Raw genomic sequence first — 18606 nt, forward strand, 5'->3', positions numbered from 1 at the left:
GAGGAAGAAAAATTTTAAACTCAATTTTGTTTCTAAAATTGGCCATAAAATTCTTTCTGAATTTAATTTTATTTACGTACATAAAAAGATTGTTTGCTTAAATTTAGGGTAAGTGTTGCAAATTCCGACATATTTGCATGAAAGCACTGAGATCCTAAGATTGAAATGTAATATTTTTTAATACAAATTGATTTTTTTTGTTACTCTTTTAAAGGAGTATTGCTAGGAACCTTGTAAATAATTTATCGCTTTTGTTTTCTCTAAAATTATTCTCAATACATTTTAAAATTAATAAAAATATAGAAATAGCTTTGGGTAATATTTCGGACACCTTGATTCTCATAATTCCTTGCTCTTTCCGCAATTTTTCCAAATTCTTTTTCACGTCATCTCATTTGTCGAAGCTGCATTTTTTATTTTTTACATTGTAATAATCTCTAAAGTATGCAAAAACTAAAAATTCATGGAGATTTGAGGAATAAAGGAAGTGGGCGAAATTGCATGCTTGCCAAAATTTCGTACAGTTTCCGTAACTTTAGGTTCAATTTTATTTTTTCATAACTTATGAAACATGAAAGATTGATGAAAACTAATAAAGAGGTGCCAAGAACGCAACAGCATTCATTTTAAATTAAAAAAACCGAATAATTTAGAAAGTTAATGAGTGTCATGTTTTATCTTACTTTATAAAACAGAATGGAAGAAATATTTTTTTATTTTATTTTATAAAATAAGAATTAGAAAAATAGATAGAATCCAAAACAAAAAATATTATCTCATATTGAATGTTGTGATTGTCTTTCTCAAATTAGTCGAAACCGGAACAGAATTAACCAGCAAGTGATTTTTCTTTTGCTAAAATTTGTGAAAAGTTTGAAACAGACTGACAAATATTTCAGTGAATATGAAGGGTGTTAATTACTCTGAATAAATAGTTCAATAATTCTTTCTATTGAAATCTATAACACCCTACCGTCTAATTCTATCCCTGACTAATTCTGCCCCGGTCTCCCCTACGTGGATAAAATTACGCCTCCCTTAATGTAATTGTACTTCTAAAAGTGAATATCTTATTATAATAACTAAATAACAATCCGTACTTACATCTTCAATCTTTTGGTCGAGCATGCGGAAGAAATTCTGCTGGCTCGACGAAATGTCCCTGTAAAGAAGAAGGGAAAAAACGTAAAAAGATTAGATGATAACAAAGTCAATTACCATGCTCATAATTATTTTTTCACACTTACTGGCTCTGCAGCAGTGACACATTTTTTGGCCTCAGAATAGGTACATTAATTTCTCCATTTGGCTCCGGCGAACCCTTTCCATCAGACAACGTATTGTCGTCGTCAATACGCTCTTTATTGATTTCTTTGTCGCGGTCGCCGACGTGTCCTTCGTCCTCATCAGCATCAGCGTCTATATCGACTACAAAGAAAACAAGAAAAAGGACATCTTAGGATTTTCAGATTTTTTGTTAATCTTACACTCAGGAATTTTATGCAATTTTCGAGGACAATTTTCAAGTAAGAACATTAATCACTTAAAGATAATTCGTCTTGGCATAAATTTAACCAAAATGACTATAAATGAAGAATACAAATGATCCATTTCCCCCCAAAGTACCCATTCATCATCACAAATTGGATGATATTTCGAGTAAAAATTCTTCAAGATTTTTCACTACACTCTTTTCTCCTTTTATTCTTTATGGAGCTTTTTTTTATTCCTCTTACGTGTCATTCTGTTCCAAATATATCTTTTTTTGATTACAAATCCGTCCTTTGAATTCATTTACAATTCCATCTCTTTTTGTCCCACCTTTTCGATTTCCAACTTTTCTTCACACCTGGCTTACATACGTACTTCTCCTTTTCAACAGCCAAGCACAATTGAAAATACAATATTTTTCTTTTATTATGTAGGAACTTTTAATATAATTACGACTGCAGACGAGTAGAGTGAGTATATAGACTTGGGGAATATCACTTCAAATGGAACTTGTTTATTTAGTTCCTCAATAATACGAATAGCCTAAAGCAACAACTGAGAATAATTGCGAGATTTGGGATAGAAAAATTTGACGTATTTCAATTTCCTGTATAAAAACTCAATGATACGCTAAAATGATTTAAAAAAAACTGTTTAGTTGTACAAATATACCACTATTCTGCAATTCTATAAATAAAATGTATGTGTATTCTTTTGGGATAAGCGAATATTTTCTGGCACTGCAATTTTATTTCACCATTCATAAAATTCATAACATCACAACAAACAAAACACTAATCAACAATAACAATCATATCAACAAACCACCGATAATCCCAGATAAGACTGAGGTAACTGTGACTCCTACAGACATCCTCTTTGCAACTCGAAATACATCTAAGTTCGATTGTGATTGGAATTTTAAGAGCAAAGAATCACGTTGAGCAAACTGATTTCGATAAACGAAATAAATAAAATTACCTCGATACGAAATTGTACTTCTCAAATTTAATTCAAAATGGAACTTGCACGAATTACGAGTTGCAAATACAAAAAATGTGAAAAATCTCAGAAAACATGCATTTGAGAATATTTGTGATTTTTTTAATTCGTTGCAAATACAAATTAGCCAGTATTAGTATTTTAATTCTGTGACTTTGTAAAAATTATCTAACTTTTATCAAAGGATCAAAGAGTCAAAGACATTGAAATAAAAAATAGGAATATCTTTTAAGAAAAGTCTTCCCATTACATGTGCTTCATTAACCATAATCTTATTCTTCTTGAAGCCCTAAATAGACTCGGTTGATTCTAATCGCCTTAATCCATTAAACTCCCAGCAGTGTATGTTGGACTGATATTTTATAATAAAATTTTGCCAGGCTAAATATTCTTCAAGTCTGAATCTATTTAGAATTTAAGACTTGCCACAAGCCTGAAAAATAACCTATATATACAACTTAGTGTAGTTGCTAAAGATGAAATTAATTATTAAACTACTTTCCCATCAATTTTTTAACTAAGTCCTCTATCTTGAAATCCACTGTGCTGTATAGGCTCTTAGGAGATCCACAGTCTTATTACATGTAACATGTAACATTGATCTTGGAAGACAGGGTAAAATTAAATTAATTCATCGGAATCACCGCAAATTTGGAATTTCGAAATTCCTTCACTGTTACAGATGAGAAAAAGAAAAAAACACGAAGCAGTACTGAGAGGAAAGTACCTGTGACGAAATCTCAAAATTTCGAAGTAGACATGATTCCGAATTGTGTTTCCGAATATGATTCCAAAAATAATTCCGAAATGAAATGCCTATACCCATTTTATTTCAATGTTTGATATACTGTCGGACTACCGTATACCCTTAAAACCTCTAAACTCGTCTGGACAATTCCTTACATTTTCTGTCATAAAATTCTTAAAGCTTCAATGAAATTTTCTCGCAAACAAAAGAAATTTAAAATAAAGAAAATTTAATAGGTAAAATTACGGAATACTGAAATACGCTAAGAAACTTATCTGGTTTCGAACCTATAAAACCCATATTTTAATTAGGAAACTGGGGCAGTAGTAAACATGGGGTAGTTGTAAACACTGTGTTTTTTTTAATTAGATATTAGAATACAGAGGACAAAACCTATTCACAGATACTAGGGATCCTTGTTCACTAAAAACAATTGTCAAAGTTTTGTTTAGTCAAAATACAGTATTTGTAACTACACCTTGTTTACTACTGCCCTAGCTCTCCTACTTTTATTGTTCGAAGGGAAAATCGTAACAATATCTTTTGATATTCTATTCTCTCAATTTTTCGGTAACTTTAATACCCTTCCTTTAATACTTTAATACCTTTAATACCAAGTTGAGTGTTTAGTGTTATGCTCTGGGATAACAACAAGACGACGGCAGACGCTCGGATCGGCAAAATTGCAAAGACACATAATGGCAAATAAACACAAACACAAACAAAACAATAATTTTAATTTTTGTGAAAAAAGATTATACCACAATCTCTGTCGATTTTCAATTTTCCAATCCTTTGATAGTACTCTATTTGTCTATCATAGGCTTACTTAGAGCCCTTATGAAAAATGAACTTTAAATCTTCGGTAACTGCTTGATATTTTTTTTAGTTAGTTCCGTATACGATTTTTATATTTTTTTTTAATTTCTGGTCGTTTTGGATATAGTATACAAACGAATTTATTACATATACACCTTTCTATTTTGATTCCATATGTTCCTTCTACTGAATGATCCTATTTAAAAAAAAAAAAGAGAATACATTATTCCAAGATCTTTTTTTCTAATCAATAATCTCCAACAACTTTGACGTACTTGACCTAATGACCCTCCAATAATTCTATAGCAAGGTATAAGGGCCTTTTTGGAACATCTGCAAAGTTCTACGGGTGCTATTGCTTCTTTATTCAGCTTAAAGTGTTACCTACGGATCAATTTATTCACGTTTTTTGACAGATGGATGTTGTTGGAGGTCAAATCTATAGTTAATAATGACGGATGATCAAACAACTCATACATCAATAATTCGAATCTCGGATAATTTTTGAAGCAAGGTTTTGTAAAAATTGTTACGTATCTGGCACCACTTTTTCAATCGTATTTTTCATATACAATTATTTTTGCAAAATCTATCATACTCATTGATTTGAGATGCCTTAATATGAGCAATTTAACGCGTATAGTCACACTTGGGTCTAACACGTCTACAGGGTATACAGATACAAAAATTTGGATTTTTTCAATGATTTCATTGGATTGATGCGCATTTTGGATTTGGACTGCATGGATCAGTTTTTGGCTTGCAGATCACCTTGAAACTCAAGTGACCAACTATAAACAATTGATGTTGAAAGAGGAAATGTCCCTAGTATTTTTACCATTTCGGAATTAATTTCCACTGTCTTTAATTTTTTTTTTAGCAAAGGCCTTATTCACTGCACGAAGTTAAGCTTTTCCATTTTAAAGAAATGCATCGACACACCAGCTTCCCTTGAAAGGTTAGAAAGAATTTCCAGATGGAAATTAAGCTTGGTATAGATCCATATTAGGAATGATACTAAATTATTAACTATAACTTATAATTCTCCCAATTGTTTGTAGGTATCGGTCTTAGAACTTTTCACCCGATCTGTATAAATATTGTCCACCAACTATTCGTATATAAATCTCCCCCATAGCCCCCGGCCTCCATAAAAAACTATGGGTTTAAAGAAGATGATTCAATAATTTTTAGAAAGGCTATAGAAAATGTTTCTGAAAAGCTAATTCCTAAGCAGTAGTTCACTTAATTGATATGACAATATCAAAATATCAGCAGATAAATTGATACATTATATTACTGTTAACCTTTGGCACATTTGTGTTTCATATCATGTCATTTGCCAAAAGTATTTCCCATAAAATCCAATACAATCTCTTTTTCACTGATACGCATATAATAGCCAATAAATTTATGATATGCAGTGGGATGAAGAATTAAATGTATGAAAACCCGAACATTATTTAATTGTTTACTCGATTAGCAAGCAATCTTTAAAAAGAAATTCACATTAATTATCTCTCAAAATGTTATCAAACTTTTGTGTAATTATTAAATCTGAAAAAGAACCAATCTTTACTTCGTAGGAATAGAAATAGGAAAAATTATTCTTGATTGAATTGCTTTGAATAATATCAAATAAAAATATTCAACAACAATTATATCTAGGTTAATATATTAACCTAGATTTAATTGTTTTATATTTTCATTCATACACCACAGTCTAACTCAAATCCTGTTCCAAATGGGAATTTTTCACAAAATAAAGTACTGTGTTTGTTCAACAAACACAGTATACTAATTTTATATATATTTAGACTATATTATCAACATATATGTCACAATCTTATTATTTGATTCTTTGCATTCCAGATAAACCGAAAATCCATTCATACATTTTGATAATTTTTAATAAAAAAAAACGTCTGGAGATAATGTTTTTTTTATTGGGGGTCACCAGAAACCGTTAACCGGATGATATCTTTTGCCGTTTAAACTGCAGAGTGGTGACAAATTGAAGAAGAAGCGTATTATATAACTGCTCTCTCTTTGAATTCGATAAACAAAAAGGCCCATTTGGAACAGGTTCTAAAATTTTGAAAACTATCCACGGCTAAAACTACGACTAAAAATATTTTCGCTATGTGATTCTTCGCTCATGTCGCCCATAAAATTTTTATTTTTTGAGTTCGAAAAAATTTACATTTTTCTTCTAACTCTACTGCAGGAGAGCCAATTATTAAAGTAGAAGGATTTTTATCAATGCTTTGAAGCTTCTACTTCTTCTGCCTCATGCACACGGTTACTTAACTTACCATAATATAACATACCGTAGATATGGATGACTTTGCCCTCCGGGGTAACTTTGCCACCCTGCTGTTCGTGCTTTTCTCAGAGCTTTTCTTGAGATTATGAACTACAGGCGGAAAAGTTTCCCCTGGAAGTCAAAGTCATCTGCATCTACGGTATTTTGAAAAACAAGTCTAGATTGTTTCTTTATCTGTTATTCCGTTAAAACTCTAAAACCTGATCCAAAACTCTCAGTGTATGATAGTTTGGGCCGATTCTTTACCGCCAAATTTTACGAACTTTAATATTCAAAAAGATTAGCCTGGAGATAATTTCGAACTTAACGGCTTGCAATAAATTGAAATTTTATCAAGAAATCTGCATTCAATTTGGAATTGAGCAAAATACTATCTTATACTACACAGTACTGAAGGGAATTGGTCAGTTATTTCTTATTCCAATATTATTTCCAATGCAATGTTTAAATAATTTCCTTTATTGAGAATGTTTACAAAATCTGTAAGATAACACTGTATATTGATACATTTCTATTAATATTGCTCAAAATTTTCCGCAAAATAGTATAGAACCGAAATAAATTTTCAATGCTAAAACATAACAACGATATTCAAATGTGATTCACCTTCGACAATCCCCTAAATAAATAATTTCTGTGTGATATTTGTTTATCATTTGAAGTGCTTCATGGTACAAACACAAAGCTCAATGAGCTTTTCCCCCCAAAGAATACAACAATACATCTACATATACTTTGATTTATGGCTGTCCCTTTGGAAAATCTCCCAGAAATGATTTTCATACCCAAAATTTCTTCACAGGGATTTACCTTAATTGCGCAGAAACACACATTGTGATTTGGATTTAATCCAAACACATATCTTCAATACAATTTCAAAATAAATAATTACACATGACATGACTATTTGGGTTTTGGGTACAGATTTTTAATGTTGAATTTTCTTTAAATCCATACTCATGCAATTTCTTTCCTTTATAAAGCTTCTCCAGGTCTTCATGTTGAACTTTTGAAGAATGTGTGTGCGAGACTACTTTAAAAAGGTTTGCGTGGGCATTGAAAAGGGCAAATAAAACTCTGATAAATTTAAAATCGATTAGACTTTTCTCTAACACTTTGTGCTTTAATCTCTCTGACTAAGAAAATATTCTGGAATCTCGAAAGCAAAATACCATGCAATTCATTTAAAAGTTTCAACATTGATCAGCTTAAAGCTCTACGATAACTTCCGTGTTATTTAGCAGAAAGTAGAAGATTGTTGTTGAATTTTGTGTGGGCCTTCTCGAGAAGATTATAGTTTATCGATTTTCTCATTTTTGCTGCGTATAGGATAAAAAAAAACCGACAAGAAAAATTAGACGTAAAAATTAGACGGAAATTGGGTAGAAAATTGAATGAAAGTTTAATGTATAGCAAAATGAGATGAAAGAACTTCCGTCTTTTGGAATTCTGATGCATAAATTCATGAAGTTACAATAAAAAATTTATCCAACTAAAAGCTTCGAAAGCTGTAACAGCTTCAGATGCGGGGAATGCAAAAGAAAATCGATTAATTTTAATGAACTTCCAATCCTTTTCTACAAGTTTTCTCATTTACCAACTTAACACAGACTATTGAAAACTAAATTGAATTTAACTCTTTATCTAGGAGCTTTTTTTTTTCAAAGAATAAAAGTCAAGACTATATGGTATTACTTTGCATTTTATCGTTTTGTTAAAACAACTGTCTGTGGGAAAAGTGTAGAGTCCAAATTCACCAGGAAGATTCGATGTCAACAAAAGAGAGATGACCCTTTTGTCTTCCTTTCAGAATAACTCTCTTTTGAAATGTTCTCGTTTTGATGGGAATTTATTGAGGCATATAAATGGAATTCATGATAAAAGCTCTCACTCAACATTCGGCTTTTTATCAAAGCAATTAACATCAGTTTCTCACAACCATTCCATGTGTCTCTCGCTTTTCCATTTGACCGTATATGGATGTTATAAATTTACTTCTGCAAAAGAAAATTTCGTAAAGGATTATCCATAAATTCTATAAAAAACGTGATAAAGTTTAAGCTTTTTGCATATTGGTCTCATAAGTCATAACTTAAGTGCTGCGTCCCGAATTGCATTTATTTGTCTATATCCAAAAACAGTTCCGGAAAAGCTTCATGATCACAAGATATTCAGCAAACGCGGAGACTCAATGATCATCTTTTCAAAGAATTATAAAGCTGTACGAAAGATATTCAACCGGTTCTGCACTCCGAAAGATTGATTGGGGAATTTTGAAGGCAAATCTTGACAAAGAATCATACAATCGAAAACTTGGCGAAGTTCGAGAAGAAGTGGAACTTCCACTTTTGAGACTCAGCCCCCCTCTAACTGAAATCCTGGGTACGCCCTTGAGTGGAAGAGAGTCATCTAATACCGTGGAGATAGGTTTGTCAAGTCCTTAATGAAGGGAATCAAGAAAAAGGTGCGAAAATTTGACGAAAAACTATTGGATTAAAAAAAAACTAAATCATATAATAATTCCAATAAAATTATCTTTCAGATAATACATTTATTTTTTCTAAAGTTAACACGTGAGAGCAATTTTTCAATGTCCAAAATTTATCGTATACTTACAAGCTTTATTACAATAAAACTTCGGACGAAAATTATTAACGATTTATTACCGATTTAAAACAGTATGAAAACCGGTTAAAACCACTCCAACCATACAGACTCTGGTTAGAAGACATATCCAATATCCAGAACTTGACTTAATCGATTGAAAAAAATAAGCTCTCTTTAGATTCTTTTTAACTTTTTAATTTTTGAATACCGTTCTTAGCGTTTTAGAAATTACTGACCAGTATTTTCTGACAAAGCAACAACTAAAAAAATGCCTAATATCGAAAAATTAAAAAAAAAACACACACGACTGGTATTCAAGATATCCCAAAAAGCATGGTTCGGTGTTGGGTATTCTGTATTACAGAGGGAAAATTAAAGTTAATGTTCCTTGACTTATGGTGAAGCGTCCCCCGAAGACCCCAAGTTGCTATCATCAACCATAACCATGGCATTTCTAGTATTGGCAATGACCAGACGGACTGGTAAATACAGCGTAACATCACTTCTCAAAAATGATTCTCTAATTGACTAAAATAGTTCTGAAAAATTGGGTCCTTTAGGGGTTTTGGGGTTGTAAAGTGGAATTGCGAAGGATCACAACATGGAGAGATTGCACATTAGGGGTAAGTGGGGCACCTCTAAATGTTTGGCAACATTGAAATTTTTTTATGGATTTCTCTCCTATATTTAAATGGAACTGAGCCATATCATAATGTAATTTAGCTTCTCAATCTGTTTGTGCAGCTAAATTATATTACGATAAGGCTCAATTTTATTTAAAAATAGGCGAAAAATCCCAATTTCAAAGGTACCCCACTTCCCCCAATATATTGGTTTTTCGATATAGGTCAAGCAATATAAGGTCAAAAGAAGCAATTTGAATTTAACTCTTTTTGAAGTACTAAATTGAAGACTTACTTGAAAAAACCATTAAAACCAAAAAAAAAAACAAAAATAATTAGCATATAAATGTCTTAAAAACTGATTCAGCTAAAAAATCTTCCGTACTCCTACATAACATAACTTTCCTACGGCGTAATTCCCTAGACACACTTACGATTTAAGCCGAGAGACGGCTTAACGTAATTATAATCAAAATAATGATGAGATTACAACTCCAAAATCCGTCTCTCGGCTTAAATTGAGAAGTTAGTGGGAAACTTTTGGGAATTTAGTCCAATCAATATTTTGATCATAATTACGTTAAGTCGTCTCTCAGCTTAAATCGCAAGTGTGTCTAAGGGCAGAATCACATTGACAATAAAATGCTCACCGTGTTTCGCTAATTTACGCATTTTCATTGCAATTATTACGCAAATTTACAATCAGCGTATTACCTTGTCTCATACTCGGTGGCACTAGGTGAAAATAATTTAAGAAAATTAAAGAAATAAAACGAAAATACGATAAACGGTGAGCAAAAAAAACTGTAGGATTTTTTGCTTCAGTTTTTTGCTCACCATTTATCAAAGTTTCATTTTATTTCTTCAATTTTCTTATAACATTTTCACCTAGAGCCACCAAGTATGAGATAAGGTAATACGGTAATTGAGAATTTGCGTAAGAATTGCAATGAAACTGCGTAAATTAACGAAATACCGGTGAGCGTTTTACTAACAATGTGATTCTGCCCTAAAGTCAAGAGACGGCTTCACCTAATTGTAAGCAAAATAATGATTAGACTACAGTCGCATCAGTTTCCCACTAAATCGTCTCTCAACTTAACCTGTAAGTCTGTCTAGGTTCTAGGGCTTAAGACCTACAACCTAAACGTCACCCTATTAATTGATTCTAAATATTCATACTTTTTGATAAACGATTTATTTTAAATATTTTAAATTATTAAATAGTGTCTTTAAATATCTTCCACTTACCATGTCCACTTTTCTTGCCATTTGTCTTGCTCTTGGACTTTCTTGGGTAGAGATGAATTTTACTCTGTCCACAGCCCATTCTTCACTGAATCACCCGTTTTACATCATTCCCCAATGTCCTCTCGCATTATATCACTCAACATACAACTCCATCAGTGTTCAATTGTTACCATTCTCTCACCATCATGGAGTACTTTCTATTGATTTTGAGTTCGAAGGGCAGCACTTTGAACATCTTGTGCTAATGCACATTGACATTTTTGAACATTTTTTTCCTTCACTTTTAGAATTTTATTTGTGACTTTCCGTCACTCACAGAACACCTGTGGTCACTTTTCAAGCACGCTGAAGCACTTTTAGGGCCAAGTTTTCCTTTGAAATAACAAAGCTTCTCCTTGCTGCATCCAAAGTGCCCTTATTGTCTGCAAATAAAACGAAAATCAAGTTTATTATATAAATCAAACGCATTTATTTCATCTATCTGGGCTAAATCACATGAATTTTACTCTCACCACAATTTTTTCTCTTTCTCTCTCTCTCAATATTCTCATCTCTCAATAATTTTCCCCCCAATTCATTTCGATATTTATTTGTCTGTCTCTCACAATATTTTCCTCTTTTCCACACGATGTTTTTCCCACTTTTTTTCTACTCGCTTTTTCCCCCCAAACTCGTAGCTCAAAGAAAAAAGGCGACACACTATCGAATGAGTGACTACGATTTCAATTTAAACACGGTGGATTTATTTTTAGAAGGACTTATCTCAAAAATAGACGATGGGTACTTTCTTTTTTTCTTTTCACACGAAAACATTTCTGATGATCTTTTTAAATCCATGAGGACATTTGAGGAGCAATTGCCCACACGATAACACAACAAGGACAGATTAGATAGGATTAAATTAAAAAAAATTAAAGTTGTGATTCTACTGATAACCATCGCATTATTAATGTGTCATTTTAAAAAGAAAGAAACATTTCTAAAATATATCAAATTGTATTGTACGAAATAAAATTTGAACATATATGTAGTAATACTGGTATAGTGGTATAATTTATAATCGGAACTATAATATTTTGGACTATTGAGACTTACTCCACTGTTCTAGGTGGTCAAAAAAGACAAATTAGCACGAAAAAGTACCCTTCAGTGTAGCACTTGTTCTTCTTCGGAGTCTTCTTTTTCTTTTTGTCCACCTGAAACATCGAAGATGTCGCAAAATTCCAATTTAGGTCCAACCCCAAATTGTCCCATTGTGACCTATTAGGGGAGACCGGAGCAGAATTAGCCACACATGTTATTAGATAGTGGGATGTTATAGCTTGTCTTAGAAGGAATATTAAAGAAAACACCCTTCATATTTATTGAAGTATTTGTTAACACGATGCAAACATTTTAATACAAATTATACGTAATGAAAAATTTCATTTACTGGCTAATTCTACCCCGGTCTTCACTACTGGTATTTTATATTCTCAATTTCGCCGTTCGATTGCTTTATTTAAAAAAAAATTAATTGTAAAGTAAAAGCTTTTAAATTTTAAGAATTCTATTATTCCAAAATTTAGTAGTTCAAAATAAAATTACCGGTTCAAATACACCAGGGATCGAAAGACCCTTTAAACTCAGTTTTTAAACTAATCCACTTATGATAAAATTAGTTTAGAAATACACTCTTTGGCCGAGTTGAATTTTTAATGCAAATTCTGCCTGAAAAATTTCTGCAATTCCAATTCTGAAAGTGCCCCTCTTAAGAATCTTCATCATAAAAGTTTATTCTGGAGATATGTACGTTTAGGAGACACTGGTTTTCCAACAGTTAAGAAAAGTTTTCATTTTATTACACTGTAAAGCTTGCGATGACTTTCAAAAACATTTTAAGTTGTGTGGACGCAGATTAAATGTGTTATTATTTGTTCAAAACTTAGGTCATACCGCTCATACATTGATTTTAGGTCGAATTTTATTTAGATTAGTTATATAAGCTGTCCTCAATAAATAAAATGTTAAATTTGAAAATTTTCTGAAGAATAAGAATATAGCGTTAATTTTTAAAGGATTAACACTCACTCAGTGGGGAAAGTGGGGCAGCTTTGAATGTGGGCCAGCTCTGAACTGAGCCATATCATAATGCAATTTAGCTTCTCAATCTGTTTGTGTACCTAAATTATATCATGATAAGGCTCAATTTTATTTAAAAGTAGGTGAAAATTCCATTTTCAAAGGTATCCCACTTCCCCCTATTTTTTTTTGGCATAAGTCTCGACAATTTTAAGGCATTACATAGGCCACGCAGACTTAAAAAAAAAAGCATATTTCCTTGACATCTTTTTTTAAGAGACTCGGGCAAAATTAGTCAGGAAATGAAATTTAAGTATCAGGTTTATAAATATTTTAAAAAAATAGTAAGGGTCGATAAAATTACGGTTTCCTCAATATTACTCCTTGTAAGGAAAACTATAACATCCCAATATCTAATACTATCCGTGACTAATTTTGCCCCATTCTCCCCTACTATGAAAAAAATGTCACTATTTTATTAATTTTTTTTAAGAAATCTTGAAAACGTCGCTAATGCAATAAACAAGGATTTACAGATCCAAAATTTAAAAAAAAGGTTTTCTTTTAAGGTAAAACCGGATTCGGGAAATAAATAAAATTCCCTGTGTAAAAAGCCAAACAAAAAACTTAAAACAGCATTAAAACCGCGACTGTGCAAAATTTTCTAAGTTACAAAGTCATTAAAAAATAAATTTCAACAAAAAATTAAGTTATTTTCTGAAATTATGTTGAAGGTGTACACTGTAAAGGTATACTCTTTATTTAGTGTCTTTAACATTCATAAAATAACGTAGTTGGTAGATTTTTCTTTCAATTTTCCTTTTATTTGAATACCAATCTCCTTCGTGTCCAAATGTAATATCTGTGAATCCTTCACGTCAAAAAAAAAAATGTGGGGAAAAATTGAAAATGAACGGACACCACTTCTTACACACAATTAACTCCAATATATAGACACCCTCATGCTCTTTCATTCATAGAATTTGGGAAGAAAAGTGAATGGCAATTCAAGTAGAGTGTGTGAATCAACAATTTTTGTGAATTTGAAAAGAAAAGAAAACCCTCCTCCGGTTGGGGTTAATCACTCCATTGGCAAACAAAAATCAAGTCTGTGAGACAAATTCACTTCTCCTTTTTTTTTTAGTCGACGAGTTAATTGATCCTCAGGGAAAGGGAAAACTAAAAACATAGATATAAGTGAAAAAATGAGATTTTTTCGTCTCGTCGGTATGAGTGTGAGAAAACAAAGCGATTTAGAATAGAGAAGATTGAAGAGAACGATTTATGGAAATGGAAGAAAATGAGCTTTTAAGGACTTGGCCAGTTTCTCAAGCTCTAATTTTTTCTACTTCCTTTTTTTCACAAACATAAATAATTTGGTAACATTGTGAACAAATGTTTGTGTGAAATTGGATGAAAAATTTGTGAAATACTAACACAGTATTATGAGGTTCTTTTCTCCCTATATAATGCTTTCATGTTACTATAAGAAATGTAATTAGAGGATTATTAGTTTTCGCAAGAAAAAATGCTTTGTCTTCCCAGCAATTCACATGATACGAGTGTTTATTCATGTTTTTGTTTTCTGTCTGGGAATTTGTGAAATCAGACCAACAAAACTTTTAGTGCTTTTGGTTAAATGAATATTAATTTAAATGAAATGCAAAAATTTATTTGTTTTATAATTCATAAATTTTTCAGGAAAATTATTTTTATAAAAATATTTATTATTTTTTTTTAAATTGATAAATAAATTTTCTCAACAGGATATTTTAGCTTTTAATATCTATTTTTTGTAATACCTATGTGATTTTCTAATACCTATAGGGGAAGGCTTTCAGGCTTCGCACACAATCTGACTTCGAACACTTCATATTTTTCGCATAGGTCAGAATAATTAAAGAAATGTGCTAAAAAAAAGTGTTCGAAGCCAGAGTACTTATGTGCGAAGCCTGAGACCCTTACCCTGCGACTCGACTTCTTATACAATATAATTAGTCTACTAAATTAATCATATTGTTGCGCTACGAAATTATATTAAGGATATCGAGCCATACAACAACCTAAAATATGCAAGGAAAAGTACTCAATCTCTTTGAAAAGATCAATGTGCTGAAACTCATATAAGTTCAAAGAGAATCTCTACCAAGGGGACTTGAATAATTAAAATGTAGTGCAAAGTGGTATATATGACCCTAGTTGCCGCGCGCCCGATTAGCCCATAGTGATTATAAGGATATTGAGTTTTCTGATTAATATTTAAAACGGAAACAAATAAAAAATTGATAAAGAAGAATTAATTTTCGATGACATCTGCACATGTTAAACAATCCTGACCACAGGAGCATGATCTTAATTTTTATTTTATGCCTTTAATTCTTGAGAAACACATTCTCACTCAGAATTGTAAAAAAAATACATTATTGAGTTCTCTTAATAAGTCTAGAGGTTATTAATTATTCGAATTAGTTAGAAGAATGTAGGCATGTTCCGCTTACAATGAACCTTCAAATGATGTGATTTTTTTCTTTGCTTGCAAATAAAAATAAGCTGGTTTACCAGGTTTACCAATTCTAATCTTGTCTCATGAGGTTAATTATTTTATCTATCTTATGGCTAAGGAATGACGAATTAGCTTTTTGCAATCAAAGAGAAAATTCGCATCATTTGAAGGTTCACTCTGTGCGAACTATGCCTACATTCCTCAACTAATTCTTAAAGAAAAATTTGTAAATTTAAATTTTATTTTGGATCACTAGAAACGAAAGATAGGAAAACAACTGTCTGAGTGCAAGATTTCGTAAATCGAACAGATGATTCAAATGTATGTTCCGAAAATAAGTTGATTCTGTATATGTTAATTTATACGCAAGTAATAAATAAAATAAACCTACACGTCATCCCATTATTTATTAATTATATTATTGATTTAATTAAATTATATTTTTATGTATTATTAATATATAAATACCGCTTTCGCGCTTGGTGATTGTTATAAATAATATTTAATCACCATGTATACCTAATTTATTAAAACAGAAAAGACATTTTTAACGATACGAGTAAAAGCGTTCCAATCTGTTTAATTTTATTAAAATAATTCTAGAAATAATACAAAAAAAAAATTAAAAATAAAATTTTAGTCTCTTCCATGGAAGCAACTCCACATGACAAACTTTTAACAAAACATTATTAATAGAAATCTTTTCTTTGAGAGTGATCATAAACGATTATTGATAAAGGTTGACCACTAAAATTTTTTAAAGGACTTTTTTTTGATGATTAAGTACTTTTAAATTCTCTTTTTTAAAGTCACATAACCAGAAACTATTTTATTTATTATTAGCTTTACCTAAACCTATTTGGTTTTGGTAAAAACAATAACAGCCACGTCTCAGAATCACTATAGCGGTTATTGAACACGCTTCAATTGTTATTATAATTTAGAGCCGAAGATTGCATTACTAAATAATTTATGGTGATTACCAATACGCAGCAGACGAAATTGTTTGAAGAATGCCGAAAACATAATCAATGGAACAGACCTGTGTAAATTCTATACCAAAAAACAATGAAAATTCTGTAGTGTGATAAAATGTGATGTAAAATACGCCGAAATTGTATTTTTGTATAAAATTCTGTCAAAAATCCACATTTCCTTAAAAAAATGTACTTGTTCAAACGAGTTTAGCTCTCAACTTTTTAAGATATTTTAATGAAAATTTAAGGAATATTATAGTTTAAATGCTGTACTTTTCTATGCTTAAGAACTTAAATAAGAAAAAATTTTATTATTTTGAAAGAAATAGAGAAAATATGCTGTTTTCCAATCTTTTTGACTCACATGTGCCCCACTTCTCCCTAAATAAGATAATTTTTCACAAAAATTGCTCTCAATGTGTAAAAGCCGGATGCCACCAAGTAACCATAACATTTAGTGGATTTAAATCCGGATTAAAGTTTTTTTTTTATTTTCTGATCTTCACAAAAGCTTTTCAATTAATTTATTAATACTTTATCTATTTAATTTAAGATTAAGTTAAGATTTTAGTTGGCTAAAGCTTTGAATGCTTTTAAAGCATTCAAGTCTAGCCAATCAGAGAATGCAATGGAGATAAAATATTTTATAGGATTTAATATTTAACTGCGGTGTTGTGACAATTGTTCATTAAAATTTTAATGCGATTCACATCAATTGTCGCCAATAATGTGAACTCAAATATGTGGTAAACTCGGCCCGGTAAGATTGCTTTAAATTGACTTAAAGTATAAATATGTTTTCACATTAGAAAATTAATGAGTCACATAAATACTTTTGATCATATTTATGATTTAGCTCAAACAAATTTTTGGAAACCAAAAGTCCATTTTTATCAATAAATAGGTCAAACTATTCAAACAAATAAATCACAGACTTGAATGTTAGCGACATTTAATGAGAATTGCATTAAATAATTGTAATGAGTAAATGTGGTACCAAATGATTTTCCTAATAATTTATCAAAATGTTTTTACGGTTTTTGGACTTTCATTAGGCAATTATGGTAAGTTCTAAAAGTATCCAAAAATTATAAAGGTAGTTTTTACTAAATTTTTACTGCTCGAACTCCACGCAGAGAGCAGTATAATAATCCCTCAATTTTGAGGGATTATTATATTTTATATTATTTATATTATATTTGGTAAACGGTAAATGATGCGAAAATACTTTTGAGGTAATAGCATTTAAGTCACGAGTTCGAGGATTTCGCAAAGCCTGGGACGCTTGCCACCCCATTTTTATTTACATCATTTTATTTAGATAAGCGCTATGTCCAACGCACAATAACTTTTGTTTGTAAACATGTTTCTTATAAGAATAAAAAAACTTATAGGAATGAGCGATATGACTAGATCTAGATCTCACTCACTCTCATTGAAATGTCAAAAACATTTTTACAAAACAAAAGTTATTGTGCGTTGAGCATTACTAAGAAAACAGCATGATTTTTTTTTACTTTCTTCAGCATAATAAAAAAATATTTAAGGCAAGACCTTATGCTTAGAAAAATACGAAGGTTGAGAAATTAACCTCCCTAGACTGGTCAAACTTTGGCCTTCAATACAGGTTGAAATCTGTAGAGAAATTCTGCAATAATATGACAATGTCATATGACAAATTGTCGTAGTAAATTCGGGAGCAGAGCAACATTAAAGCTCAATAAGCATCGAATGGCCATTGCAAGGAATTCTATGAAGCTCTTCGTAATTGATGTGAGTTGAATTTTCGACAAATTTTTTTCTGAATTTACTACATAATAAAAATATATTAATTTGTCATATGACATTGTCATACTGTTACAGAATTCTGCTACTGATTTTCAGAGATATTTTTAAGAAAACTTACCTATTTTACGGTGGACAATATTACTCAGAATCAGCGTAGATTCATTCGAAGTTAAAAAAATTAATAACTCCTGTTCGCAGATGAATAAAAATATGTATTTGTACGAAGGTTTTTTTTTTATTCCTCGATCAGAACTTAAATTACAAGTCATGGTGTAAAAAACGGCGAAAAGGTTTTTTTTTGTATAAATTTCTCCTAAAAATTCAAATTTAATTTTTTCCAAAATCATTCGTTCAAATACGATTTTAACTTATCTGTTTAACAGAAAATATTTGGTTTTTGACTTCAGATA

At 31.0% G+C, this 18606-nt stretch overlaps 1 protein-coding gene across 5 annotated transcripts in view; it reads right to left on the reverse strand.

Moving 5' to 3' along the window:
* The window catches only part of LOC129801656 (uncharacterized), a 76926-nt gene that overhangs the window by 54075 nt on the left and 4245 nt on the right, over positions 1–18606 (reverse strand). For 2 of the 5 annotated variants that reach the window (XR_008751714.1, XR_008751715.1), the window contains exons 1-4: positions 11380–11527; positions 10868–11289; positions 1248–1428; positions 1105–1162 (exon numbers count right to left, since the gene is read on the reverse strand). Coding sequence is in view for 3 of the 5 variants with exons in the window: in XM_055846915.1 (XP_055702890.1) it covers positions 1105–1162; positions 1248–1428; positions 10868–10946 (318 nt within the window). In the remaining 2 variants the exon portion in view is untranslated. Of the gene's footprint in view, positions 1–1104; positions 1163–1247; positions 1429–10867; positions 11290–11379; positions 11563–18606 lie in introns of those variants that run through there. The other 3 variants (XM_055846915.1, XM_055846916.1, XM_055846914.1) reach the window with 3 other exon arrangements.

Source organism: Phlebotomus papatasi, chromosome 2, assembly GCF_024763615.1.
Source record: "Phlebotomus papatasi isolate M1 chromosome 2, Ppap_2.1, whole genome shotgun sequence".
Lineage (NCBI taxonomy): Eukaryota > Metazoa > Arthropoda > Insecta > Diptera > Psychodidae > Phlebotomus > Phlebotomus papatasi.